Below are 22,884 nucleotides of genomic sequence, written 5' to 3' on the forward strand. Positions count from 1 at the left end.
ATTACCACTCTAAAATGTGACAAGCAATCAACACAGAACAACACTTACGAAATTTCCAAAGTAAAATATCCCCCAATAGACTTAGGAGTTTTCCATTAGTACTTACCCCATACCTAAATGTAATTTCTTACCTCCACCCTCCAACGTATTCCCATCAGTGCCCATTCACCATTCACTCCCCTGACTGTGTAAGTCTCCCCATTAAACATGATGAAATACGTTGCACCAACCTGCCCACACATCTCAATTTAGAGGGTCAGTCACTTTTTACGTGTGTCTCGAATACATGCGGTTTTAAAGCAGCCTCCCACCAAGGGCAGCTTGTGCCCCATTAGAGCTTGAGCCAAGAGGGAGTGAGCACCACTCCTGGGGGTCCCTGAGCACTTCCAGGCCCCCTCCTGTGTCCGGCTCCCGGGGCATTGCTGAGCACCCACAGGTCAGGAGAAGCCCTGAGCCTAACTTGCTCCCACTGGAACCACAGCAAAGCTTGCCTGAATTTAGTAGGATGGAAATGAGCCCAAAGGATGAAATTACAAAGATAATGCTATGGGATGCTGGTGCTGGATATTTTCTTCTGAATTTAAAGTGAGGAAAAAATGAAGAGAAAGAGAAAAATGTGATGACAGTTGTAAGATGCTGTTTTCCCTTAGTGAAACAAGGAAGTTTTCACTTCTTTCCCAGATAGAACTGTTGTGTCTGTTGTCATGAATCTTGTTTTTTGTTTAAATTACATTAATTTCTGAGAAACATTTCTTCCCTTTTTCCCCATATACAGGCTAAAATATAAACAGATAGAGATAAGTATAAAATCGAACCTTTATTCCACTTTGAACAAGCTTGTGTATATCCAAAAAAGGCTCCTTGAGAATGTCTCCTTCAGGACTGAAAATCTTCACGTATCCTTCTTTCTCAAGAATGAAGAGGCGATGGGATCCATCCCCACAATGTACTGCTCCAACAGGCTGCCTTAATCCGCTCACAACCTCCTGAATACAGAAGCAGTTGTGCTTGTGTTTTCTGAAAAAATGTAAAAAAATAGTGAGAAAGTCCTTCTTTCTTGTAACCATGACACAACAATGTCCCTAAAAGATAAAACGATTGGTCTCCAGTGGTACTAAAGGCACAGTTATACAATCCAGAATAAATTATTTCCTTGAATGTATGCAAGCAGATAATACTGAAAATCAATTTGAGCTTCACTTGAGCAAAATTTGGTTTGTATACAAGAAAGAGAAAATTAATTCATCTTAGAACTGAAATGTAGAGTAATAGGAGAGAAAAAATTTGGTAAAAAAGAGAACAATTTATAAATATCAAATTGCTACTGTACAATAAATAAATTCCAGCAATTTGACAAAATTCGGCTTCTAAAACCTGTTTAAAAATAACGACTTATGATGGGACAATCTAGTTTAATTATTTTTATGAAAAATAATGCACGAATGAAATAAATTGAAAATCATGAAATAAATTTTACTAATGAACTGATCGCAGTTGTTTAATAATACTAAATTCAGGTAGAAATTACTTCCTAGAACTATTTATGATCCACAGGGTGGACCATAACCAAGATCCACAGGGTGGATCAAACCAGGATTCTAACACCTTTTCAGCAACATAAATATCAAATGGTACTGAAATATTGACACTAATGTAACTTTCTCTTTTGACATCCACTAGCAGCAGCAAAAGAAAGTAACATCTGGAAAACACAGCTGCTGAGCATAAGCACACACTGAGCTGTTTCACTGTGAAAACCACAGGCTTTGCTGGAGTATTTTTTCAGATTAAACAGCATTTATCGTTATGAACCTGCTGATCTCTTCCTCTTTGTCATATTCTTCCATGTGGTCCAGGGAGTTGGAAGCTGGCCCTCGCACTTGTTTTCTTGGAAAATCTGGAAAGCATACACCACCATCTTTTCTTGCATAGTAAAAGCAAAACTCATCAGCTGTAGTTTGGAGAAAACCTTAAAAATGCAAAAGAGCATACAAATATTTAGTATGTTGTCATGTCTGCAGTTTTGTGCTGTTAAACTAATCTTTAAACAGATTATATATTGAGTGGAAAAAGAAGGCATTTTAAACAAAGTGCTATCTGCAAAAAAAGGCCTGCTTTGAATAAATACAAACTCAGTATTACCTTTTATAGTTTATTCATCTATATTTGTATTAAACATAATTTTCAGTGTGCTTAAATAAAAATACCCGTTCATTCAAAATGACACTACTGTTCATTCATTAAAAAATTAAGAGACAAAGTTCAGAGTTGAGGCTGTGATACACTTTCCCCTGATTTTAATCAAGTGTAGTATCTGCTGTAAAATAGCTTGAGCAGCTTTCATTTAACTTTGTTGGGTTTTTTTAAGTGTCTTGTTGTAGTAAAAATTTCAGCAAAGACTTTGGTAAAAGACATGCAGTAAAGATTTTGTGGAATGCTGGCAGCAAAGGACATCAGTCAGAGAAGTGAATAATTAGTTGTCTCAGAAAGCAAGAAGTACTGCTGAGAACTGCACTGTGTTGACATGCAGTTGGCCTCTGGTTGACTCCCAGCATTACAGTGGGTGAACGCAGTGTCCCATCGTGAGGTCTAGTTCCTCAGCCCCCATCCCCCGAAAAGGGGGGATAGGTCTCATGCCACACTGGAGCTAGCTTGAAGCTGGCTTCGATGAAAAGTGATCTTTAGGTTTTAGGTTAAAATGGGAAGGAGTCTTGAAGACCCAGGGAAACAAGAAGTTGGTAAAATGAGAGCCTTTGAGGAAAACCCCTGGCACTACTGATATTGCACTATGTTTAATGACAGCAAACATATCTATTTCTGTCTACAAACCTATTTCTAGTCATTTCTATCCCATTTTTAATCATTAGTATTAAATCTAAGAAGATAGAATTTAGCTAGTTATACATGTACTATTTTACTAACATGTTGTTAAGATAATATGTCTTAAGTTACCTTCATTCCCCTTTGTGTTATTGGCATACTGTGTTAGGATGTACTACAGTCCAGGACATAACACACAGGATACACAGAATTAGCACTTCATTGGAATTAGAGGCCTAATTGATGCATGGCTTTACCACTTGTGAATAACGCAGAAATCCATAGATCTTGGCCATAAACCCTCTGGCTTACAACGTACTATATGAGCTGATCAAGGACAGCTGTGTTTCATTGGAAAATGCCAATTTCCTAAAAGCAAAGCTTTTTCAGAAATATTATCAGTTTGGACAAAATTTTAGTTAACGTGATGTTTCTGGTCCAAACTCAAACTTCTAGTCTAAATGAAAAAGAGAGAAACAGACAGCAAACCTTGTATCACTACCCCAATGTCTTGTAATTAGGGTGTTTCATTAGGAAGAGGAATATTCAGGTCAATGCCCCTCATCTGTCAGGCAAGAGTTTGACCCTAAGTGTCCCATTTCCCAAGTAAATGTCCTAACAACGACTTTATTAGCTATCCTGGGGTGGTCTCTCTGTGGCTTTCTTCATGGAAAATTTCGAAAGAGTTCAATTTCTTCCTTATGTGGAATAGGAAAATTTTTTAGATCCCAGAATTTTTGTGGAGTGGAAAGCCTTTCCCACCCAACTATACTTCTTTTCATATGCATCTTCCTTTAAAAATATTGGAAAAATAACACGACAAAGCCTGCCTTTGGTTTCTATAAAATAATATCTGGAAACACATGGTAGTGTGTTGTGGTGTAAAAGTTTAATTACCATGATTTGGAGCTTCAGTAAATACCATCTCTGAGGAGCTGGTTTTAATTTATAGTAGTTATTTGGAGAAAATGGGAGATATGATTTCAAGTGGAACAACCGAAGAGGAACATTGATATAATCACAGAGAAGTATCGCAAGGCTTGTAGATACAATGCCAAAATCTAAAATCTTGTTGTTGAATTATTTGCCTTAAGAATACACAGTTTTGTCTTTAATAATTTATTTCTGTAGGCACAGTGGGTCATTCAAGAAAAGGCAATAGCAAATTAGAGGTGTACAATTTCTAAGAATTTGTAGAATTTTCCAAATATACCATCTACTATTTACTAAAGATAAACTACTCTTGGCTTGAATGTTTTCTTTAGTCAGAAAAACTGAGAGCATAGTATGATCATATTGTTTACTTGGTACATGTTCATTTCAAATAACAATCAGATGCAAACTCACTTGACTAACACCTTATGCAATGCCTTTTCTTATATGTAAGACTAATCCCTTTTCCTTACGAAATATTTTATCATGCACTTAAATACATGTTGCACTGCAGTTGCCTTTTTCTATTTAGCAAACCCATCAGCAGGTTTCAACAAAGGGTAGGCTTATGTTCCATTTTCCTTAGAAATACTCGTAAAAAATAGGGCTTGATAAAAACTATGAAAATCAGTCAGTAAATTGCTAAAATGTTGTGTTGCTGGAAGGAACATAACCTCTGTAACTACAGTTTCACCTGTGTATTAGGGATGGAATTTTGTTCTATAAAAAAGGATAATTAAAAAAAACCCCTGCTTGTGTTATATATGCTAGATTCAACATATGAACAGCTTCACTAGACAGTTAGAAGAACATTTGCTTCTACTCGCCTATCTGCTTATAGCCATTTAATGTTTTCTTTGTCGTGCTTAGATTGCAAGGTCTTTAGTGTTTGCTGTTTTGTTCAGTGTTTGTACAGTGTCCAGAAGAATGGTCCCTGACAAGTGCCTCTAAGCGCTAGAATTGTTTGGAGGAAAAAAAAAAAAAAAAAAAAAAGATCATTTTGCTCAGTCTGAGTTTATTCAAATACAGCTCTGTCACTGTCCTCTATGAGAACTATGCCTAATAAGGACTGCAACATTTGGTTCTGTGTGAATTTCTATACTTATTACTTTCTTTTAAGAGACTCATACATATCATTACAAATTTCTTACCAGCTGTGTACCAGCAGAGCAGTGCCTGTGTTAACACAGAAAACTGAAATCACAAAGGAAGATTAAACATAATGTTTAAGTGTTGTACATATCAGATTTTGCACAGGCTGGCATTTCTACGCTTTTAAAGCTTTATGTCTTGCAAACAAGAATCAACTACAGACTTTTCAGTTATGGCAGTTACAGTGAAGGCTTTCTGTGTTCGTCTCTATGAAAAACTGTGGGTATGGGCTGCATGATTTCAAGCCTTTTCAAAGGAAAACTTCTCTCAGCTGATCCTCAGCTTCTCTCTCCATCCGTATTTGCCGTCAGCTATTCTCACACTGTATCTCCCTTCGTATCTCCACTTTTCTGGATTCCCTGCTTACCCATCCCTCTGCCTCTTCTCTTTGATATACAACTCAAATGTTGTGGTAGCATTTGTTGGGGTCTTTACAGCAAGTCAAGTTCCTATTCACTCCCTTCCTTGTTTGCACTGCACACAGGATTGAGTATCATCCGTTCATCTGAGTAGACCTACACTGGCTCAGAGAGCATCTGGAAATCAGGCTTACCTGCTTTATTCCTGCCATGACCTCGAGCATGCAGTTCAGTATTGCGTAAAAGAAGCATTTTCCTGTTTATTTTTTTTCCTGATTTGCACTTTCGACAGCTAGATGTGAACAAATTCTCCTCTCTCTTCTCAACTCTCAGTGAAAACTAAATCAAAGAGGTGGTTCCAGACTGACTGTTCCAAAACATAGTAAGTTCAGTGGTAGCTCACATCATTTCCTACTAGTTTTCAAGTGACTAGTGGCCCTCTTTTCATAGTCACACATTGCACGTACCTGCACACAGGCAGTGCCAGGGTTAATCCCCTTGTTAGCAGTAGCAACATTATGAGCCACTACTATTTTTCTGCAAGATGACTATGTTGACTGTGACTATTAGTCGACTATGCTAGAACTTAATGGAAGTGTTGTGTGGGTTGCAGCATTTCTTAGACTTCCAGCTTTTTGGGCTGGGGTGCCCCTGTTTGTAGCTAAAGAAATTCATCTCAAGCATCTGTTCTGGTAATGCCTGGATTCAGATCTGGGCCTGGATCTGAATTCACCCACAATCATCTGGAACCCATTTCTTCAAATGAAAATAATGGAGAGCATGTAGTTCAAAATCTCTCCAATGTCCTTGGATGGCAGAATGTGTCTGTGGCATAGGTTTGTTCCTTAGAATATGTCACTTCCACTGTCATGGATAAAGTTTCTGCTCATGCCTAAAGGGAGAATCAGCTGTGCCTTTCTTTACTAGCTATATTAATAATAAATATTAGACAGCCTTCTCTTACGACCGTGGTAAACTTAAAATTCATGTTGATTGAAGATACTTCATTAAGTCACTTAACTCCAGTGTCTCCATCAGTAATCACTTAAACTGAGGCGTAAAGATCAGATGAGAAATTGTGAGAACAGTCACCTGCGATGAAGCAGGGAAGCTCTAATCTCATAGACTTTGTGAAACATTACACCCTCCTGCATTAACATATCTATACAATCCTAACAGTGATTGTTAGTATTCCATTTGAATAAAGAATTGTGTCCACTTGTTCTTTGGATATTCCTAATGAAGTCAATGAAGTTCTGATACAGTAATAACTGGCGGGCAAGTTGCTGTCTTCAAAAGAGTTAACCAAGATTTATTAGAGTTTTCATCTTTGCAAAAAGAGAACAATAAATGAATTTCTGGAGCTAACTCATGAAAAAAACAATGTATAGTTTCTCAGTCTTCTTGGTTAACAGGTACTGCTAACACTTCAATTCCAGAAAAGATGCTTGCTATCTTAAATCACGAATAATATTTCTCTCAGGACTTAAGGGATAAAATTATTTTTGTAGTCAGCAATTTCCTTGAACTCCTTTGTATCGGTGTTCAGAAACAATTAGCACTCCCTAATGGAGGAAGAGTAATTATATGACTTTTTAACAAATGCACAGTGAATCACTGCCAGAGACCTTGGGTTTGGGGCCCTGTTAATTTCCAACTCTTTGTTTAATCCTCTAGGCTAAGTTGAAAACATAGCTTCCACATTCTCTGTTTTTTCTTTCTTTTTGCAATAAATATTATTATGGATATATGGGTCTCACAAGTAAAACAGAAAACCCAAATAAGTTGATATTTTAATTAGTTCTATTTTAGAATGTATAAGTCTTTTAAACAATATTAAAATCCTATAGGCCATCTTCTCATAAAGAGGGACCTGAATCTCACTTAACGAATACCTTCAGGAAATCCTAGCATAGGTATCAACCACCATTTGTACCAGTCAAGTCACCAGATTAACCCTGTTGGTGGATGTAAGTCCGCAACAACTTTTTGTTAGTACAACCCACTTTCAGAACAAGTATTTAGAATGATTATTAGCATCTGATTGATGTAGGAAAAATCCTATTTTAACTGACGCTAAAGTATGTAAGCTCTTTTCCTGCAAAGCACAGTGCTCTGTCCAGTGCTAAAGTTATGCTTTCATCTGGTTATCTTTCAAGGCAACCTGGGTGGTCACAAAAAGCACTTGACATCTTGATGCACTTCAGCAGTTTTACATATACACAAACTTTGTAGAAAAATAAATTTGTCATTCGTCACCACATATGTTGATCTGAGGAGTGAGGTTCCTGTGGCTATAGCTCCTGTGCTGCTCAGCACTTTCTCATTCTCTCTCCCTCCCTTCACCTCCTCCTTCTTTCTCCCTTTTCCCTCTTTCACTTTTTCCAATTAGACAAATTGTTTCCTCAGAAAGCTAGAATTTCACAAAACAACTATGAAGGACTTGCTCTGCAGAATATGCTAATCATTTGCACTAGCTACAAACTCATGTCAAAAAAAGTCTTTGTGCTGACTTCTTATATGGGCCAAACATTTAGAATATCTAATCTGTTATCGCTGTTCAGCAGGCAGTCTTGGCAACTGTGATCTATTCTGCTTTGCTTTGGGGAATGTGATAAAGAGCAAGGAACAGCTGGTTTAAGAAAGCCTTAGAAACATCTCTTAGTTTATAAAGACAATAATAATATTTTCATATTTGAATGGGTTGAGATACATGTTAAACCACAGTAAAGGGAAAAAGTAAGTCAATTCAAAATGTTTTCTCGAGTCAATAAAAGAACGCTGCAAAAAATCCCTGCACTCTTGGGATTTCAGAGAAAACAAGTACACACTGTACACACACAATTAAAAAAACCCTCCTCCAAATCTCATCCACTTAAACTATCCCCTTTACTCAAATATGTTTATATTATATTACAAAGCTGTGTTCATATGTCAAAAATGACTATTCACAAATTCATTTTTCATATCATTATCAACTCTTTTTTCCAGTCTGTGTTGTTAGTAGAAAAACAATCTTAGCCAGTTTAATTATTTTCTCCTGTGTGGCATTACTTGTAAGTAGTGTTTGGACAGGGAAAAAAGCATAGTTTAAAAATGACAGTCTTAAACATATAAATAATTTACTATTGAGAATACCAAAGATGTTATTTAATATAATAGTGTATTAAGACAGTATTTCTAAAAGAACCGTCTTTGTGGTTATTTTGTTGATATAGTTACAAATGATAGCACATGTTCGGCGACTGCCTCAGACAACACAGGTCAGATTTGGTTTTGGTTATGTCCAGCTAACTCTACTGACTATGGTGAGGAAGTGTCAGGTTAGTTAAGAATTTGGTAGTTAACAGCATGTTGGAAGTGATTCAAAGATCACAGAAGTCTATCGAATAGCTCCTTTTGATTTCAATGGGCTTTAAACCCTGTGGAAAAAACCTCAGTTTCTAGGGTAACAAAACCAGAAAAAAACACTTTACTTATCAGCTTTTAGAGTCTACAGCAAACAGCCAGCATGCTTTATTCCTTGCATTTTAAAGTTATCTATCATTTAGAATAGCCTTTTGGATGGCCAACTGCTTGTTTACGTAATTTGAATGAACACGCCAATATTTCAGCAAAGGTAATAGTTTCAACTGGCTTTCACAGCAAACGATCCTGTGTTTCACAGAGAGTTTAATGGGAGGGTGGCAAGAGTGCGCTCAAAATATTTATTGTGAAGACCCTGAGATATTCTGTCCTGGCTTGGGCAAAATCCCGTGGATATCAATGGGGATTTTACCTAGTCAAGAACTGGATCTATAACCACTCAAGACAGTATCAACATTTCAAAACAGACATCCTTTAGCCCCCTTTTTTGTTATAGGTTTTACCTGGTACGTGACCTCTGCAGGTATAATAGAATTCTTTACAATAGTCTTTGCACAGGTAGGGAAGAGTTAGTTCTCTTTCAGGTGTTTCGCCTTTCTCAAGTGAGTGGAATAGGTTCTGAGCGTGAGGTGAGCAGTGTGCACATTTGATTTCCTCCAGTAGCTTCGCACATTCTGTGTTGTTGGTAACAGAAAGTACCTGCAAGCCACAAACCAGAGACAAATAAACATATGACCTCTTTCCCCATCTTACACAAAAAAAAAGATTGCATGATCTAATGTAATAAATAATGCTAGCGGAACCAATACAGTTAGTATAAATGCATCATGTTTCACACCGTCGTTCTGGAAGTGCAAAAATTATTACTACGAAATGTGCAATGTTTCATTAGTACAGTGAGATTTTAAGCACTTGTTTGCTTCTCTTTCTCAGATAAGACAAATAGCACTCAAGCTATTTTATGGACTTGTGCCTGCAATCTCTTAATTGCATAGGCAATCTCTGAACTAGAGGAATCATGTATGTAAGGAGCAGGTACAGCAGCAGGCCTTCTACCCACTTCTCTCACGAGCAATACTTAAAACCTAACTTGTAAGGTGACCTATTCAAGTATTTAGAGACTAAAAATTAAAATTCTACCATCAAAACACATCAGGAAAACCAAATCTAGGTATTTGTTAAATAGGTGTATCTTGAATGATACCACAGTTCAGCTTCTGAAATGACTGCTGTGGAGTTCAGCAGGTGCCTTGGATTTTCCATGCTTTAAATGCTGCTCTGCTGTTTGCTCTCTCTAATGCAAACTACTTGGAGGTGGGAAAAGCAGTATGTTTTCAGAGACTTCTTTTTATAAGCCAAAAAGTTGAATTTTTTTGTAACATCTTTTTGGTCTCAATATTGAAACTGTAACTTTGTACTGAAAAAAGAGCATGTATTATGCATGGTACTTAAAGAAGCATGAAACCACGACTGACAATGTGTTTAAGTAAACACAGGAACCTGAGGAGTGCGTTGTCATCAAATCGTGAAAAATAATGGAAAACAGGACAGCCGCCTTTATTGGTCTTTGAATGCAGAGCACTTTGTTAATCTATCGTTAACCACATGGGTTGATTTTTGATCATTCATCCGAATGGTGGGTAGTGGGAAATGTGTTCTCAGTTGAGAGGGACTGAATCTGATCCAATGCAAAAACAAAGCTCAGGTTTTTTCTGCTATTTGTTTAATGCAGTTATAAACAAAGACTGTAAGACAATTATAGTAATAAATATTAATGCGGCAAATATTTGTATTCTGTAAAATTCGTAAATATTTGTAAATAGCGCATTTGAAAATATTGACACAATTTTGCTATTGTTCTTATGTCTAAGTTGATTTGTAGAAGGACTTTCCAATGTCATTCCTTTGCAACATAACATTGAAGGGAATTATCTAAATTACTTTTGATAAAGTAAGTCATTCAGTGCATGAAGACTCTTGATATGATTGAGGATGCTGTCTCATAGGTCGGCTCTCTTCTAGGATGCAGTACTTTGATAACAGTTCTGAACTCAGCATTTTATTTACAGATCATAATTACATAAATCTCAAACACTTGAGAGCAATGCACTGTCCATTGTTTGAAAGAGATACATATTCAAAATATTATACAATATATGGCCTGTACAGTTACACAAAATCCTATTTAAAGGAACCTTAATTTAGAAGACTTTTCCAGGAAAATTTAGTCTTACCATACATATATTGTCAAAAGGCCATCTGAAATGTGTACTAAAGTTCAGTGCAGTAAGTTGGACCACTCATTAGAAGAACACCATTTGGCTTCTACCCTTATTCTAGAAGAGCTGCCACTGGCTTCAAAAATAATTCCTCCAGATTTGCCAGGATTGTTAAATGCATTAAATGTTCTGTTCTTTAAACTATCTGTTCTCAGACTATCCTTGGCTTCATAGCACCTGCAATAAAGTAGAATCATAGAACCATAGAATCATTTAGGTTGGAAAAGACCTTGAAGAGCGTAAAGTCCAACCGGGAACGTGACTAACATCTGCCACGCACAGTTTATTATCTCTCTTCAGACCCTTCATGGGAATATAATTGTCTCACATGTTCTTTTGGAAAGGGTTTGTCTCTCTTTTTTTTTTTAAACCTTGAAGACAGCGATAAATTAATCGTATGTTGCATGTATGGCAAAAGGTTTGCATTGACCCTGAATTCTTTGGGGAACTCTCTCCATAGCCCCAGCCCCTTCTCTCCTAAAAAAAGTTTAGATTCTTTTTGCTAGATTGCTCATTTAGGCCATAGCAGCAGAACTGTTAACTTTTTAGTCTTCCTTCTTGACTTTCAGATGTTCTAGATACAGTAGGTTTGGGGAAAAATGCCTTGAATACAAGAACTAAAAATATAATGATAACTACAATAAACTATAACCAAAATACATAATAACTAAAACTTTGAACTTTACTTAATACTGCCCAGGATTGCAATCCAGGCAGCAGAGAACAGACTTGATATGCTTGCAGTAATCCACACTGCTGAGGCAATCTTCTGCACTACCTGGACTTTCTTAAGAGATGATGGTGTCCTGACCTTGGTACTTTGTGTTGCTGTGGTTCTGATGTGAGGTGGCCTGTATAATTCAGTCAAGTCATTGTCTGCCAAACAGAACAAAGTCTGAAGCCAACAGGGGATGATCGAAGCACTATCCATAAGAGCTACTTTTAAAGAACATTGTGTCACTGAGAAGCTAGGAGTTCTCCCAAAAGTAAGGATGAAATGACCTATTTTGGTGCTTCCACCAAAGGAAAGTGCACCATGACTACAGACTCTTCAGAGTACTTGCCTACATTCAGTACTACCACCTGCTTTGCAAAAGTCTCAGATGTTTTCATCATGGAGTTGATCTCAGGGAGCAGGCTCTCTTGTGGTAGCAGTATGATGGTGTGTTTAGAAGTACAAGTAAACACGAGGTATTACTAGGTAAATACTCAGAGTATTTATTGAATTAACTCCACAGTGATGCAGATAGAACTGTACTTCTGCTGGAAGACTCCAGAACACATTGTGAACAGGGGGGAAAAAAGAATAAAATTACAGGATAGCAAAGCTAATTTACGGTTTCTTGTGGAAAACGTAATTGACGTTGCCTGGTGATACAGGAGGAGTAATGCTTGCCAACATTTCAGTCCTCAAAGCTAAGACAAAAGGATCCTAATCCCCCTGAGCAGCTGCTATCCAGGAATTAACCACAGGAATTCACCCCCTCATGTCATTTCTGGAATGAATCTTGGTCATATAATAGCTAATCGGAAGATTAAGGAATGAGAGTCAATCAATTATCTGAAAATCAAGTACAATGTTATTTAACTTTTAGAAAGCTCAAGCAAAATAGGGTGGTAACATTTGCTCTGTGTGAGGTCTGATGTGTAACTCTGTCCTGGCTGGGAGATAGGACAACTGTTCTATTCTGAATTTCAGTAAAGTGACAACTTATTTATCCTGGAGTATATTGAACCAGTTTTAATCGAAAGCTGAAATAGTTATTTGAATGAAGCTTTTCCTGTTGGATCTCTACTTTGAAAATGACCTTAAAGTTGACAATGACTTTGGTCTTTTGAAGAAATGTAAACTAATTTCCTGCTTCAATTTTTAAAGTTGTATGTGAAACCATCGAATTGCAGTGGTTTAAACTAACTGTGCTCTGGAAAAAATGTAAAACTTCCAAACATTTATTGCAGCATGCCTAATAATGATTATGCCTGCTGCTGACTAATTTACAACATCTGTAAGATCATCCTTTAATCTCTATCCACATGAAAGTAAAACTTGTAGACTAAAGGTAAGATAATTCCTGGAATGCGCAGGAAAGCATAGCATACTAAATTGGTTTATCAACAAAAAGATTAGTGCAAAGAAGAAGAAACAGAAGACAACACAATAGACAGAAATGCTTTACGTTGAATATTGTCATCTGTTTTGTGTACTCTGTCATATCTAGTTTGAGAAACGCAGTATAATTTTGCTGTTAACAGAAAAAAAACAGTGAAGTAAGTCATTGCATTAAGCCATATTTGATATACAAGCATTTATGTCTAAAAATCATATGTTTATGAGATTGTCCAGCTGTTGAGTTGAACATATGCTTCTTCTGTATTATAGTGCTGGATTATGTCATTAAAGAGTTCTGTTTCAATTTTAGGGTAATATGTAAATAGATCATTGTACTAAGGCAGCTGTTAAAGGGACCCCAAGATGAGTTATTTGTTTAGTTGCATGTGTTCAACAATAGCCTTTGTTCGTGAAAGAGCCAGAGCAAACAAATGATTGTAAAAGGGCACACTTGAAAACAATTACTTTTCACCCATTCCTTGACAGCCTTGGCTGTGAAACCATCCAAGGTAGCGAGGACTTCTTTGCCTGTCGGGCTGTAAGCAAACTTTTAGAAAAACTGGTATTACAGTGTTTGACTGGGATGTAGTAGCCCTTAATAAACAAGGGGATATTGCAGAAAACTAGAAGACAAAGAGTTAAATGTCAACAACAGGATGCAAAAATCTTACTTGAGCCAGTGCAATGTTGTATCTGCTCGCTATGGTAGCTCCATCTTTGTTCCCCAAACCGTGGGCAATGGTAGTGTTTTCAGTATAAACATAGATCAATAATCAAATATTCTCAAAGACCCAGCGTCTTAACCAAGAAGCTCTTATGAAAGTGACTACTGAGCATGCTCAAGTCTTTTTTTTTTTTTCTTAAAAAAGCGCTAGCATTCAGATTTCTGTTAATGTCACAGCCACTCCATCATGTAGATATATGATGGAGTTTAAAAAAGTTGGGTTTGGAACTATAGTACACCACAGTTTAAAAAATGTGCTTTCAGAAAATTTCCATTCAAATGTATTCTGTAATAGTTTGCCACGGAATGACCACCTCATTCTGTCAAGTGTAAATGACATATTTTGACACTTTTTTCTAAACATATATTGATATGATGAAGCAGATTTGCAAGTTTCATAAATGTTAATCTTTGGTGAAAACAGTCTGCTTTTAAAACCCTGCAAAATACTATTCTTTAAAAAGTGTAATTTATATTTAAAAACAGGTTCAGCAGCTCAGAAATAGTTACTGTGGCATATATGGTCAATTCCTCACGTTTATATCAGGTTTTTAGTACCATTATTAAAAAAAACTCCTAAAGTGAGTTAAAAATATTTTCAAGGAATAGTAAGAAGAGAATAAACCCTTCAACTGCCTGGAGATTGAAAACTAACCCAAAATTCAACTTCCAGTTTACTGCATTCAGCCAATTACTGCGAGGGTCTCCAAGCAGTGAATAATCAATCTCAGCAGCATATATTCACTGAAACATCGCAAATAGGGTGAATTAAGGACATATTTTCCAGTCCTTATTCTCGGGGTTTTTTTCCTTCTTTTTCCTTTTTCCCAGCTAGATCTTTCAGGTTATCTGTGTGTGGTTAGTTTATAGTTTAATTCAATTATCACACAGAAGCTTAATGACACTCTCTCTAGACAACATGAAGAAATATATCTGCCTTGAATCTCAAACTGCTGCTGCATATGGTATGAATAAAGAGAGATCTGCAGCTGAAAACCTGCAGTAAGACAGTTCTCACTCATCTGGGAATAGAGGGGGTAGGACAAATGCTCCCTCAAAAGGCATGAACATTTGGACAGAGCTGGGGACTGAAGGAGAATGATGTTCTCCAGTTTCACCCATTAGTGAACCAACTAACAAACACAATGGTGTTGTTGTTATTCTTTTGCCATAAGCAACAGGACTCTGTGTGTGGGCAGCAGTTTAGTGGGGAGGAGGATAAGTCGACCCCTTTTTGTCCTATTGATTTTTTCCTATTTGCATGACTTGAGCAAATTAAATGATGCAATATGGCTTTTTGTTACAAAACAAAGTGAGAGATACCACCCAGACACATATGTTGATTCGTAGAAGCTGTTTACATGAGAATGGAGTGAAATCTACCGTGAACTGAGCATAAAAATTCGATTCAGGCTGGGTATTTTTTTTTTTATTATGCTTGGGCCAGCAAGACTGAAACACAAGTTTTCCAAGAGTCTCTCAGACCTTGACAACTACAGAGTTGTAACTGAGGAATTCTTAATTAAACCTAAACCAGGATGAAAAAAAAAAAAAAAAACCACAGAAAAGAAAAGAAAAATAAAAAGACACCTGATTGTTTATTTCACGTGCGGTGATTCTTAATGACATTATTCAGCAACTTCCCTCCCTGTGCGTACCCCTGGGTGCCACACTGGTTACCCCAGCAGAGCTTCTCACACACGGTCCCGCAGGGTTAGGTACCACCGCGTCCGAAAATCTAAGCAACAGGCTGGTAAGCAGGGTTGAACTTGCTAAAGGATGCCGAGAGCTGAGCAGTTTAAGAAATCGGTGAGCAGAGGAGGTGCTTCCCTTCACATGACCGCAGCTTGAAATTGGGCAGAGAGGCTGCCAGGTAACGTGCAAAGCCAAAACCAGCTCCCGGCACCTTGCGTGAGAGCCCGCTCATGGGCGAGGGCAGGGTCCTGAAGTGGGAACTCCGGGCTCTTTCGCAGCTGGTACGCGTAACCGTGAGCATTACACGGGCCCCGAGGGGGCTGGAGATCACAAAGTTTTGGTACACCGGCACCATCGACCCTCCAAAACCCTTCCTGACTAAACGTGTGGAGCAAATCGGACAAGATTTTTCACCCCAGGAAAATAAACCGCCGAGCGAACGTGCAGCCCCACCGCTGCCAGCGCCCGCCCGGCGCCCAAAGCCCGCCCGGCTCCTCCACCTTCCCCCGCCGCCGCGCCCGGGCAGCGAGCGGTACCTGCGGGCGGCCCGGCCTCGCTCCCCCGGCCCACCGCGGCGCTCCGGGACCAGGCGGGGGCCGGGGGCCGCGGGCCGCGCCCCGCCCCCCCCGCCAGAAATTCGGGCGCTGCGGGCAAAAAGTGACTCCCGCGCCCAGCCGCCGGCCGGCACCGCCGAGCGCCCGTCCCCTCCAGGGCGGCGGATCCGCAGCCGGGCTCCCCGCGACTCCCGAGGCTATAAATCAGCACCGGTGTCATGTTGCTGCTTCGCTCTCACCCCCCGGGCACAAACGGTCACCCGCCGCCGCTGCATCCCCCCCGGCCCCGGCAAGGGAATGCAGCAGGTTAGCGGGGAAAAGGAGAAAAAAAAGGGGGGGGGGGGGAAACCCCCCAAAACCTCCCCCCAGACCCCGCAGCAGCCCCAGGTGGTGCCTACCTTCGCCTCGGCGTGCAGCAGCCCCTGCGCGTCAGGGCGGGAGCAGCAGGACAGGCGCGGGTAGAGGCCGCGGCACATCGCCTCCCCGCCGCCCGGGGCCTCCGGGGACAGCACCCGCCGGTCGCGCTTCTTCAGCCGCCGCGGCGGTGTCCCGTTGAGGCACCTTCTCCTCCGGGCGCCGCTCTCCCCAAACTTGGCATCCCCCTCGAAGAAGCACAGAACCACGGCCACCAGCAGCAGCTTAAACGGCAGCATCTTGAGCATCATGCCTGAGGGAGCGTGTGAATGCACCCAAAAAACGGGGGGGGGGGGGGGGGGGGGGAGAAGGAGGGGAATCCCACTGACTTTTCTTTGCACTTCAGATCAGGAAACCACCTCCCTCCCCCAGAAGGGGAAAGTCTGGAGGAGAATAATAACAGTAGCAATTAAAAAGCCTGAGGAGGAAAAGCACTTCGGTCACCCCCGCTTCCAAAAAGGCGGACGCGAAAAGGCAGGAACGGGGCGGGGGGGGGGGGGGGGGGGGGGGGGGGGAGAAACGAGCCCCCGCTCCCCGGCGGGAGGATGCTCGAAGCCGGCGAAGTTGTGCAAGTGGCACAGGTTTAGCAGCTGCCGCTGCCGCGCCGAGGCGCCGAGGCTCGGGGCGGGCCGGGCAGCGGGCGGCAGCAGCCCTCCACTTGTCGTCCCATAGGAAGGGTGTCCCCGAGGTGGGACGGCGGCGGCGGCGGCCGGGCCGGGCGATGCCCCCTCCGCTGCTGCCGGCGGCGGCTGCGGCTCACCAGGGCTCTCATGTTTCGCTCCCTCTTTTCTTCTTCTTTTTAAGCCGCGCGCGGGGAGGTGCTGCCACCGCGCGCCCTGCACGTCACCCGGCGGCACCGGCCGCGCGCGCGCCGCCCGCGCCGCCGAGGGGGCCCGGCGGCGGGAAGCGGCAGCGCCGCGCCCGACACCCGCCCCCCCCCCCCCCCCCCCCCCCCCCCCCCCCGCCCCACTCCACGTCCCGGTCCGCGCGGGAGCGGAGCGGGGCCGCTCCCGGCGGGAGCCGCAGGGGCGCGGGGCACGCAGCGGCGCGCCCCGCCCTGTAGCTGTCTCCTGGCGGCGGCCCGGGGGTCACCGCACCCTCCCCCCCCGCCCCGGTGAAACGGGAGCCGGGGCTCCCGGAGGGCCGGGGGAGGGAGCGGGCGGGCGCCTTCCCTCTCCCGGCCGGCCCTGTCTCGGCGGGAACCGGTGAAGCCGCGTCGGTGCCCGGCGAAAGGCGAGCGCTGTAGGTGGGTCCTGCGCCCCTGACGGCTGAGGTGCCCGGCCCGGGGGGCCTGGCGGAGGAGCCCCCTCGGCGCGGCGCAGCCAGCCTTTGGGCGCCCCCGCAGAGGTGCTGCTCGGGGTCTGCTTGGCCGCGCCCGCCTGTTGCCCCCTCGGCTCATCGCCAAACGCCAGGGAAGGTTCCAGACGCGCGGGGCAGGCGTCGACGGCCACAGGGGAGAGCGTTGTGAGGTGCCGTCGGCTCCCCGTGGCTTTTTAGCAGAGCTTCGGTCTCGTAACTTCCCCCGGAGGCGCAGCGGGCTGACTCCGTGGTGTCTGTGACACCATGACACTCGCACCTTCACTCTGACCGCGCTCCAAGTACGGCCAGTTGGTAACCGCGGCACCTGACATGGCAGCCGTTGCTCATGGTAGGAGGGAGCGGGGCGTAGAGGGGTGAGCGTCCTCCTGGTATGCTGGGAACTGGAGATCTGTATGAGGGAAGAGTGGGGTGAACCGAGTATCTGGCACTTGGTGGCAAAAAAACCCACCTGGGAGACCAGGAGCCAGCTGGGAAGGGAACAGCCAAGTGTCACCAGGGGTGAAGTGGGTTTGGGAAGGAGAAAGGTGCAAGCCGAGAGAACGCCAGCCCCGGGGAGAGGCCGAGGGCCCTGGGGAGGAGGTGCTACAGAGCCCCGCAGGTGGGAAACGGGAGCTAGGGCATAGCGAGGCGGTGTTAGCGTCTTCCATGGGGGAGAGGAAGGAGTGGAAGTCCTCAGAGGCAGCTGTAGTGCAGGTGCAGCTCCAGCCACCGACTTGGGGGTGAAGGGCAGCTGGACAAAGAGAGCCCCGAGGTATATTTACCAGGGGCTTGCTGCTAATCCCTGAAATAGAGGAAAAACCAGCTTGTGCCCCAATAGTCCCTTAAGGAGGGACAAAGGGAAAGAATACAGTTCCTGGTGTGCAGTAGTATTTCTAAAGCAACTAGGACCTGTTACTGTTCTCACATTTGCTTTTAACCAATGAAAATTAGTCTCTTCAGATTTACGTTTGATTTAGTTATCCTTAAACAGCCCACACTGAACTAAACAGGAATTTGGCATGAACAAGTAGTACGTCAGATAAATCGCCGAGTAGACGTAAAGACTGTTTCCTCTCCCTTTAAGTGTATTTCTTGAAGGCTAGTGGTTCCTAAACTCATGACCACCACTTCTCTTACCACTGAGTCATTTGGCTGAAAATGTTCCCAGCCAAGGCTTGAGCTACATCGACATGAACGAGGGAGGCCTGTGGTACAGCACGGGCGCCAGCCCTCGTGTTGATGAGTGAAATAAGGATGGCACCCTTAGGACGTCAACGGCACGGGTGATAGAGCAGCCTTGCTTTCTAGTTTTAGAGAAAAGTACTGCTTTGCAATACGTGAACTTGTTCCGTGAGCCACCTGACTGGCAGAACTGTAGCAATGTAGTTCTACTACAACAGCTGTGCCATTCTTACTACTCTGGATTATTGCATACATTGTTCTGAAATAAAAGTGATTCTGGTATAAAGCAGAGTAACGGTAACAGAATAAAGTCGCTTTTATTGCCAAGCAGACTCCTTACAGAGGGTTACACTGGCAGATTTGTGGTGGGCAAAGGATGCAGCTGGAGGTCTCTGCGTCTCTTTCCTTGTGTAGGCAGGTGCTCATGCTTTTTGAGTAGATCACATACTCTGCCCTGCATCTCCTTTACTGGAGCGGGAAACTGGAACTCAGTGGAAAGAAGTGACTGTGGGGCAGAGACCCGCTTGAAAAAACAAGTGTTCAGTGGAAATTTCTGTTGAGCAGTTGTGGCCTGGTCCTCACAGCTCCTGTCTTGCTGAAGGAGAGAGGAAGTGAGGAATATAAATCTGTATGATCAAAGTAATAGAGCTTTTAGTAAATAACCTTTCTTCCTCCTTCTGCCTGCATAAATATCCGTTTCTATGTATACCTGTACCAGTTCTCAGAGGAGGTGAGTTTGAGGTGTATTAATTAAATAAAGAATGATTTCCCGAAATGGGATTTAGATCAAGTTGCCAAACTAAGAAGGAGCTGACAGTTTGTGAAGGTCAGTTTCTACTACAGAAATTTTACACAGATCTATGGTGAAGACATTTCCCAGAAATTCTGTGGAATGTGCTGTTGGCCTCGTATAATATAAAGTGCTCAAAACTTCAAGCTCTGTAGTGATAGAGTGATATAAAGATATATAAGCAAAACTTGAAGAAAGCTAGGTGTTCTTTAAAACCTCTAAATAGAAATTGCTGATTCTTGGGGTTTTGTGCAAGAGGACCTTATTTAATTTCATGTTCCTTTCCACTTTAAAAGTACGTGATGGCTTCTTTAACAAAGTTTATTTTTTTTTTTCAAGCTGGTTGATGCAGCATTTTATTTATAAACCTTTTTAATAATGCAAAGTTAGGGTCAGTGTTAGTATATGCCATTTCAGAGTGTCAACTTCAGGTGACTTCCAGCCTTTATCAGAGATAAACAGAGATAAGGGAATGCTTATGAGGTCAAAACATACACATAGGAAATCTGGTTAATAAACACGTCAGTTTTGTAAGTCAACCTGGATTCTGTCATATGAAGCTCATTACCAGAAATGATTAAACATGGGAATGCCATGAGCGAGCTGAATAAATTCTGTAATTTATTCAGACTATGTAGAATGTAGATGAGCATCTTTGGGTTATGTGTGAAAGGGTTAGAAATTTTTAGAAAAGGAAGCTCTTGCTGCTACAGTGTTTGTTTGAATGTAGCTGGGTTTTCTTCTGGTTTTGCCTAGGAGATATGCAGACTGTGCTTATTTATGCTTTTACCTTCATTATCTATATTATTGTCTGTATCATGTTACGTTATTGTGCCTGCATCATGTGAATTAACTGTGTCAGAATATCTTCAAAGAGTGTAAGGCTGACTGTGGCATGCACTTGAACTTAGTATTTCCCAGATTATCCAATGTTTGTTCTCAGACAGTCATACATATTTTGCAAGGGAATTCAATTGCACCAAGAAATCTGCTTTAAGGTTTAAAGTTAGTGAATTCCTCAGTAGTTTCACCAGAATGTCTAGTTATGTGTAGCAGCTAGTGTCAGTTTTGGGAAATACAGTTACCGTATGAGATAGGAGCAGAAGCTGGGCCAAGTGATCTTACGGCATCAGGTTTGATGGAAGGAATCCTGTAGCATCAAATTGTTCCTGAGCTCCCCACAGATGTCATCTGATGGCGCACCTTTACGTATTCTTGTGATTCACAGGAGAACTTCTCATGCCGTCACCTCACTTTTACAGCTAAGCCCATGCAGTATGAGATGTGTCTTCTCAGCAGTGATACCAGGGAGAAATGACATCCTTTCACACTGGTGGCAAATACCTGGCATGCCATGAGGAGGAATGTTGTGGTTTTGGAGCAAGCTAGGAGACAAACCAACACGCACCTTAGTCTGCACCTGAGATATTATAGTGTTTAAGATACTAGTACAGGAAGATCACTCCTCTATATCAGGGACGCTTCACTAGGTGAAGCAAGTGGGCTTCAGCTCTTGGAGAGTGGCTCTGCTTTTGTTCTAGCTGGCATTTGAGTTGAACTTTTGAAACACACTTTTGTCTTGCCATTTATTTTGTTAAGAGAAAAAAGTTGGGTTTTTTTTTTCAGAACTACTTCCTTATCAGATGAAATGATGGTGGAATCTCTCCATGTCTCATCACCGTTACACTTTTCACTGAGTCCATTGGAACATGATCAAGCACTCTCGCTAAACTGTGGGACAGATAGTGAAGCCAATGATTCTACTTTATTTCTTAGTTTTAGGTAGTCCTACGCGAAGCAGGGAGTTGGACTCGATGATCCTTATGGGTCCCTTCCAACTTGAGATACGCTATGACTCTCTGATACTGTGTTCTTGTTGCAATCATTCTATGTCATAGACCAGCGAGGATCACTCAGTCATGGATGCTCCACTGTAGTTGCTCAAAATTAGAGTTCCATTTCCAGATTAAATTCTGAGAAAAAAAAGCCTTCAATTTTGAATTTTATTATGTTTAATTTAGAAAGGAAAGTAGAAAAATCTTTCTAAAGTAGTCAGATAGTTCATCTAAATTACTTTGAAACAAAACCAAGCTTGAGAGTCCAAGCTCTGAGGCTTCTGCCTCAGCCTTACCTCCTGAAACTGAAAGGTTCTGTCTCCTTGGTTTCTGTCAGCTAGGTGGACAGAGACCTGGGAATCTGGAAATTTGGAATGAGGACTTGGGCAGGAATCTCAAAAGTTTGGCAGTCTGGGCTCCTGTGCTCCTGGCTTTTTTTTGGGTGAAAGCCTGACTGTCCTGAGAGTCCCATTACAAGTGAAGTTGAGGGTTTTTCCTGGCTCTCTGCTGCATCACTGAGGCTGGAGTTCCTGTGGGTTCAAGGCAGAGAACTGGAATATCAGGAAACCCCGACTCAGGGACAGACTTTATGGCAGGAGTTCCCCACAGCTGTGAACTCTGCAAGTCCATTCGCTGTAGCAGCTCCTCTGGAATGATTTCGTTAAAGCATCTTGTGGTTAGTCAGAAGTTTATAAAACCATTATATTTTTTCTTATTTTTCTGTTTGTGATGTAACAGAATTTCTTCAGTTTGGTCAGAACGTTTCTGGTTGGTTCTATCCACCATATACTATAGCCGACATCATTTTGTGGGGTTGAGAATAACATGTTGCTTGTCTTTGCATACCACAAATATGAGGTGTGAAAGCTGGTATAACATGAATGAACAGGACTTGTTAGGATATTTTTTATGGGAAAATAGGTGCCCAGACAGTCACAGACAGGCTTTTAGGGTATGTCTTTACCACAGAGTTCCCCATGGCTCTTAGAAATTCTCTAAACCAGCTGAAGCCACCTGGACCATTTGGGACTGTAAACTAATGCGTCTGCTCTTTAAACATGACTTCAAAAAACCCTGAGTCCCATCTGGGTACAAAAGCAGCATTGGCCTGATGTTAACTCCACTTGATTGGCCCGTCAGGGAATATGAACTACAGATTATTTTAGTACATCATGTCAGCTGCTAACACAAACCTTCAATTACATGTGTTCAATTTTGCAGCAGAGGCTAGGCTGACTAGAAGGCAGCTGAAACGAACTATTTTGTGAGGGAACGAAGACTCGAGAGGCCCTCTTGCCTATGGTCTGCATACTTTCGCTACCTGCTGTAATTCACCTCAACAGCGGGTCTCTATTTATGTGTGTTACAAAGA

The 22,884-nt window shown here is 42.1% G+C and overlaps 1 protein-coding gene across 1 annotated transcript in view; it reads right to left on the bottom strand.

Moving 5' to 3' along the window:
• Positions 1-16,657, bottom strand: part of HHIP (hedgehog interacting protein) — a 74,789-nt gene extending 58,132 nt beyond the window's left edge. The window contains exons 1-4 of the mRNA XM_086464280.1: positions 16,391-16,657; positions 9,134-9,329; positions 1,813-1,969; positions 816-1,017 (exon numbers count right to left, since the gene is read on the bottom strand). Coding sequence (XP_086320406.1) covers positions 816-1,017; positions 1,813-1,969; positions 9,134-9,329; positions 16,391-16,657 — 822 coding nt within the window. The remainder of the gene's footprint in view (positions 1-815; positions 1,018-1,812; positions 1,970-9,133; positions 9,330-16,390) is intronic.
• Positions 16,658-22,884: the final 6,227 nt, after the last annotated feature.

Source organism: Leptosomus discolor, chromosome 4 (genome assembly GCF_034619465.1).
Source record: "Leptosomus discolor isolate bLepDis1 chromosome 4, bLepDis1.hap2, whole genome shotgun sequence".
Taxonomy (NCBI): Eukaryota; Metazoa; Chordata; class Aves; order Leptosomiformes; family Leptosomidae; genus Leptosomus; species Leptosomus discolor.